Source organism: Coregonus clupeaformis, chromosome 24 (assembly GCF_020615455.1).
Source record: "Coregonus clupeaformis isolate EN_2021a chromosome 24, ASM2061545v1, whole genome shotgun sequence".
NCBI lineage: Eukaryota > Metazoa > Chordata > Actinopteri > Salmoniformes > Salmonidae > Coregonus > Coregonus clupeaformis.
This window is the reverse complement of record NC_059215.1, coordinates 12,038,113-12,045,361: the sequence shown is the minus strand read 5'-3', so window position 1 is coordinate 12,045,361 and position 7,249 is coordinate 12,038,113. Positions and strand designations below refer to the sequence as shown.

The following is a 7,249-nucleotide window of genomic DNA, read 5'->3' as shown; positions in this document are numbered from 1 at the left end:
CAGAGGAAGGCCTGTTTATTATCTATGCATAGTCACTTTAATTACTCTACCTACATGTACATATTACCTCAATTACCTCGACTAACCGGTGCCCCCGCACATTGACTCGGTACCGGTACCCCCTGTATATAGACAAGCTATTGTTATTTTTACTGCTGCTCTTTAATTATTTGTTACTTTTATTTTGTATTATTTTATATTGAATTTTTTTGTGTGATTTTTTTTGGTATTCTTTCCTAAAACTGCATTGTTGGTTAAGGGCTTGTAAGTAAGCATTTCACTGTAAGGTTGTACACCTGTTGTATTCGGTGCATGTGACAAATACAATTTGATTTGATTTGATTTGGAATGACTCCCAAAATGCCAATGCAACTGCAATGTTGTGAACAAAAACTAAAAAAAGTCAATTTGCTGCAGTGAATAGAGAATCACATCATTCTGAAGAGACTTTAATGATAATCACTTATCGAGCAGCGGGGAGAGTGACAATCATGCGCCTGTGCTGAAAGAGCAGAGGCTGATTGAAAGTGGGTTGTCGTCTCTCCACAGAGCAGAGGCAGCAACGTCGTGCGAGGTGGCAGGGACATGGCTGAGTTAGTAGCCTAACCAGCAGTCAGGTCGGATACAGAGAATGTAGACTTGTGACTTTCGTGACACAAGGGCAACATGTGTGGATTGAATTGGTCATGCAATGTGCACTGTCAGTATGCAATGTTGTTGTAATGGTCCGGAGTCTGTAACGGGTAGAAATGTTTGGAGGTGCCGTTTTCTACATGCGTTATTACCGCAGATCCACTAACCGGGAAAGTTGTTCTGTTTGATTGGGGAACAAATATGCATCTGTTCCGGAGTTACAATTATCGAGTTTTCCCGGACCGTTATTCTGTGGAAACATCGAGCATTCGAGGCATCAGTTGGGTATGTTATTATTCTTGCCTAGAAATTATATTCTATATGTAGAATGACATTCCTACAGTAGTAAAAAGACAGTAACGTTAGGCTAGTAGGCTGATAATATTGTAGCCTAATAATGATAATCATCATCACTACTCATCATCATCATCATCATCATCATCATCTGCATTAACAACATCAATATTTTTTTGTCTTTGCCACGTGGTATTATTTAGCTTTGAGACGGTCTGATGATGATGACGATAATGCATGATGGTAATGATAATGATGATGAAAGATGATAATGACAATGAATGATGATGATGAATGATAATGATGATGGTGAGTGCTCATGAGTCATAATATCATTCTCCATAAAAACAACTTCTGTCTTATGAAAGTATGACTATGACTGAAAATATGTTCATAATATTCCAACCCATGGCAACAATGTTTTCACAGTAAACTATAGGCCTTCAATAAATAATATAGCCTATTATGTGGATATGTTTTGAGAGTGAAACTCACGGTATAGGTAGTAATGCTGCGCCACAGTAGCCTACTTGATGAAAAGAAGGTGGTGGGAAGTAGAGCAATCTCTACAGAAAGTCTGACTGTGGCTGCACGCATAGCATAGTCATGCACTGTCTCACTGCCTTTCTCACACAATGCACACTTCACTGACCATCCCAGTTACTATAAACATTACAAGAGGAGGGAAGAGGGATCACACTTCAAAACACTGCAGCACTTCTTCAGCATAAGAGCTTATATGATTGTAGCTGATTGTGTGTGATTGTGCTATTGGTGTCTGTGTGAGACGTGTGGGTGGGTGGTGTGCACTGCAGGAGCGTAGAGTGAGGGGCTCTGGAGTAAGAGTCAGACACTATGTTGGTGGAAGAAGAAGGAGGAAGAAGGCTCACCACATCCACTGTGTATGTGTCCCCAAAACAAAAGCAGTGTCTTGCGTTGTATGTAAGCATGTGGAGAATGGTTAGACTGAGCAGAGGACTTCTCTATTGTCTTGAGTATGGAGAGGAAGGTAGCAAAGACCCAGCCAAAGTTTGATTAAACTCTGGTTATTAATAGTGCATTGTTTATTGTTCACCTCAGTCCCCCAACTCAGTTTACAGGGGATACAAGAATGTGTATTTTCCCTCAGACACAGGAAGATTCAGAATAGGGCTCCTCAAGGAGGATCTAAATTTGACTTTGACTTTGTTATTGAATAGGTCAGGAAGATGATACTAATCTAGAGTTATTAATCTAAAGACTGTATGGTTAGCTGAATCAGTGATGACCTTAATGTACTTCGAAAAGTCATAATTCATGAAAAATAAGTTATTTGATTTAAAATGAACAAGGTGCTTTTTGTTAAAAAGTCACAAATACATACACTGTATGTTTGGCAACATCGATGGAGTAGACTAGACACAACACTTTTCCAGGTGCTATTGGGACTTCTATGGAGATATTACTTATTATTACTTCACAAGTAAGAATGAGTGAATAATAGTTTATGAACGGCTATAGATATCATCTTGTAAAGTGAGTTTTTGTGTTTATTTGTTCGATTATTTTGATGTTGTTTGTCTTTAAGTAGCCTATAGTTGATTAATTACATAGGACACCCTATGGCAATGATCTTGTCCTAATCTAGTCCATGTGCTTAATGTTCTTAAAGCCACAGTGCACTAGTGCCTGGCTGGAGGTTCAACTACAACTACAACCCTCTAATAGATAAATAGAGCAATGCTTTCAAACGCCTGAGATTATTCATTGCAATTGCTGTGGGAAGTTGCTAGTGAGGAGGTCTACTAAAAGCTAAACATACAATTCCCTGTTTTTCATTTGATATCTTCGTAAAATACACTTATTACATCGATAATACAGTAAGATATGGAAATATAAAATGATAGGCTTAGAATGGAGATTGAGTTCAGTTGGCTTTATTAGGACCAGAGTACACAGCTGATTCAAATAACCAACTCATCATCAAGCTTTGATTATTTGAATCAGCTGTGTAGTGCTAGGGCAAAAAACGAAACGTGCACCCAGGGGGGGCTCCAGGACCGAGTTTGGGAAACCCTGCCTTAGATCAGGGATTATCAACTAGATTCAGCCGCGGGACACATTTTTCTTGAGGTGGTCAGGGGGCCGGAACATAATTTCAAATATTTACAAACAGATATTTGACTAAAACATAATCATTTCAAACCTTGCTTACATTTGTAAATGAGCACATATTATGTGTGGGAATGCTTTAGAACAGATTTCCAAAATTAAAATCACTTGGAGCTGATTTGCTGGTGTGTTTACAATAAATAAATACATTTTGCTCAGAAAACTTTGGGGGGGCAAATAAAATCACCGGCGGGCCAAATTCACTAACATTAGACCCAATTAAACTGGTTTCACACTGGGCGCCAGCTAACACTAGTTAATTGAGACACGTGTAATACGTGTGGTAAGATACCACCAGTAGTAGCATTTGAAGACAGAGAGTGTTGTTTTTCTATAATTAGCAGATGTTAATAAGGACCTGTCTGTACCCCAATGGCCCTGCTTATTGCATACTACAGCTGGCATGGTGGTGGTGACTCCTGGAGATAGAGCAGGACAGCAGGTCCCCATAATAAGAGGTACATAGCAAGAAGGGCACTTCTCGATAAGAGGGACATAGCATCTGGTATTTTCCACTGCATGCCCCATACTGCTGCCTACCCAGGACTTGAGTTTTGTCTAAGATGCGAGTGAAGGAAAATAATCAAATTATTTTACAGGTGTGTCTGTGTGATGCTAGATTAACCAAGAAGTGATGCCTCTACAAGCATGGTTTTGCTGCTCTGACAGTGCATACAAGATAGAACATATGAGAGAGACTTACAGTAAGTCTATTTTATAGGAGTTGGTTAACAATGGAGGAGGGCAATGTTTAGTCCCTCTGGTTGGGAGCATGTGACAGGGTTGGCTGTAAGACAGACCAGCACAGTTTACTCTGTCAACAGAAAGGAAGGGTGGAGAGGTCTCCACGCTAGGAGCCATTGTACACCTGACTTAAGAGAAGAAAAACAATCCAGTAAAATAATAAGAAAAGAAAATAGAACAAGATTGAAGTAAAGGGGATGGAAGAAGAATACTTTATCGTCCATATTCTTTATAGATCACATAAATGTGTCTGTTGAAGCAGACAGCTGTTTACCCGCTATAACCTTCTTGTCCATCTCTATCTTTCCCAGTCCAGATAGTGTTCTGACCGCAATAATGGAGCTGAGGGAAAAAACTATATGTTCAAACAATTTTCTTCTCGCTGCATTTGATACCCAAGCACAGCACCAGGACATCAATAACGCTCCCACACAAAGAGAAGAGATGACAATACCTTGTCATGTTTCATATTTCTATTATTCTCATTTATTAAACTGGCACAGTGAAAATATAGGACCTGTATCTTTTGTCGTCTGTCTTTTCTTCTGAGTGGCCCTCAAGGCAAGGCACTAAGCACTCACCAGTTAACAAGACCTGGAAAGACACAGGAGAGAGTGGCCTGAACAAAGGCCATTGTTAAGTGACTGTGTACTCCTCTGACACCTCAGCTAGCAGAGTCCATCTATATCATGTAATTTAGCAGCTGGCTTGGGAACACATGTAGGGAGGCTGTAAGTGGATCATAAAAGAATAGTTATAAAACAACAAAAGAGGAAGTGGGAATTAGGCTACAGGATGGTGTTGATTACATCAGGTGATCTGAGCTGATCTTGTGTAAATTATCCCGGTGTACATACACATAGATTGCATTTGATTACTGCTACAGTGCTATTTGGGTTGTTAATCAGATTCATCCTACCGTTCTTGATTTCTTGTCTTTTCCACCTGCTATAACACCCACTAAACTGTGTTCGCGACCAATACACTTTGATTTGATTTGAGAGGAGGATTTACCCATATGTAATTTGGTTTAAACCAGATCCATATATTGCCTTAACCAGTTGACATACAGAAAAACCTCCCTGAAAACAAACAATGTACACAAAAGTATGTATCTCATTAAACATTAGAATATTCCAGATTCAATCTACCTTTCTGGTCCCACCCAGTGGTTTCTGAGAACAACCAGTTTAGCCAGTTCTGTTGGAATGCCTATGAGAGGAAGCCATAATATATCATAGGCCTTATTTTTCAGCAATGCCTTGATATTATAGGCCTTCTGAACAGGATGTGAACCTATGATGGAATAGTACATGTGTCTTTCTTTCTTTCCCATAGACCCCCCTGCCAGAGGCTCTTGACACACAGGACACCATGAAACAGGTACATAGTATGCCAGTCCAGGGACAGTGAGAGCAACACAGAGAGAGAGAGAGAGAGCATTTACATTTTAGCAGACGCTCTTATCCAGATTGGCTTACAGGAGCAATTAGGGTTAAGTGCCTTGCTCAAGGACACATCGACAGATTTTTCACCTAATTGGCTCTGGGATTCAAACCAGCAACCTTTCAGTTACTGGTCCAACACTCTTAACCACTAGGCTACCTGCCACCCACAATACACTCTTAGAAAGAAAGGTGCTATTTAGAACCTAAAATGGTTATTCGGCTGTCCCATAGGAGAACCCTTTGAATAACCGTTTTTTGGTTCCAGGCAGAATCCTTTTGGTTCCACAGAGGGTTCTACATGGAACCCAAAATAGTTCTACCTGGAAACAAAAATGGTTCTACCTGGAACCAAAAAGGGTTCTCTTATGGGGACAGCCGAAGAACCCTTTTGGAACCCTTTTTGGAGCGTATGTACATCACATCCCTACAGCTAGCCTTAGTCCTAACGCAATCTGCTCTGGCTTCTGATGAATCTTCTGATGAATCACAATCTTCCTGGGAAGAGAAACAACCAGGTCACTGAGTAGGAATATTATTCATGTCAGCCATTTTGACCTCACCTTAAATAATCTGTTACCCCATAGAAACACCATAGATTAGAAGCATAGTGAAAATGGAGAATGGAAGTACAGTAAATATTAAATTTACTGTAGTTGAACACTTGAAGCTATAGGTCTTTAGGGTTAAACATTTACTATGTTGTGTCATATTGCATATTATGTCCCACATTACTGTGTCATGTCGTAAGATCTCCAACATACAGTAAGATCTCCAACATACAGTAAGATCTCCAACATACACTCTAAAAGTTAGGGTTCCAACAAGGGTTCTTCTAAGATCCTAAATGTTCCTTGAAGAACCGTATGGTTCTTGGCTCTGAAAAATGCACCCAAAAGGTTCTTCCAAGAACCCCAAAGGAGGTGGGGTTCATCAATGAACCTCCTTAGTTGGTGGGGGTTCTCGCAGGAACCTAACTGCCCAACTGAAACATTTGGATTTGAATTTGAGATGACAGCAGGTGCAGGCACTTAACTGAAAAATGGAAAGATCACCTCAATCTAAGGTAAGGTTTCTCCCTTGTAAGATCTAAATTGATACTGTCACGGTTCAGACAGACGACAAGAGGACCACAATTGCGTCACACCAGAAAGTTTATTAAAACTTAAGGGAAAAGGGAAGTAGGGAGTGAGTGAAGGCTCCAGGGGTTATCCCGTCCAATGTGCTGGGTCTGTGCCCCCCCCCCAGTGGCAGCGGTGCGTCCGATGACGCCGGTGGTTGGTGGTCCAGAAGTCCTGGGGGGGGAGGAAACACAGACACAACGGGGCGGATGAAACAAGGCAGAAGTACAGTTCAAGGGAAATCCAAATACGTTGTAGCAAGGCAGAAGGCTGGTCAGAGTTACCGGGGTCGAAGAGTAGTCAGGAGTCGTAATGGCAGAAAGCAGGTCTGGTTTTCCTGGGGCAGAAGAGTATCCAAGAATCAGGCAGGTCCGGGGTCACAAAACAAGGGTGAGCCAGAAGCGCGAGCACACAGGTTCCGGGTGTGAGCTTTGCAGACGATCTGACAAAGGAGAGCTGAGAGACGGGACTTTAAATACTGGGAGAGGTTAGTGGGTAATGCAGCGCAGCTGGCAGAGTAATTAGAGCCGAGCAGAGCAGGGACAGGTGGAGCTCGTTAGGCTGAGTAGAGAGAGAGAGAGATGAGCAGAGTGGAAGATAGTGGAAACACATTAAGGTGGTAACCCGGTGGAGTGAGAGGGCTCATGACAGAACCCCCCAAGGGGACGGCCCCAGAAGTCCCAAGAGCAACACCACGCCGGCCGGGAGGAGGGGAGCCGGAGGAGGGCTAGAACTCCTCCGAACGGTCCGAGCGAACGCCCTCATCCTCGGAGGAAGCCGGAGGGCCGTGGTCGGGAGATGGGACCGGTCCCGAGACAGGATCAGGCACAGGACAGGAAGCCGAGCGGGCAGGACGGTTAG

General features: G+C 42.1%; 1 protein-coding gene across 1 annotated transcript in view; it reads left to right on the top strand.

Moving 5' to 3' along the window:
* The first annotated feature begins 569 nt into the window (after nucleotides 1-569).
* LOC121537424 (rap guanine nucleotide exchange factor 3-like) overlaps nucleotides 570-7,249 on the top strand; it is a 47,510-nt gene continuing 40,830 nt past the window's right edge. The window contains exons 1-2 of the mRNA XM_041845060.1: nucleotides 570-918; nucleotides 5,161-5,205. Of these exons, the coding sequence (XP_041700994.1) occupies nucleotides 835-918; nucleotides 5,161-5,205 (129 nt within the window). The 5' untranslated portion in view covers nucleotides 570-834. The remainder of the gene's footprint in view (nucleotides 919-5,160; nucleotides 5,206-7,249) is intronic.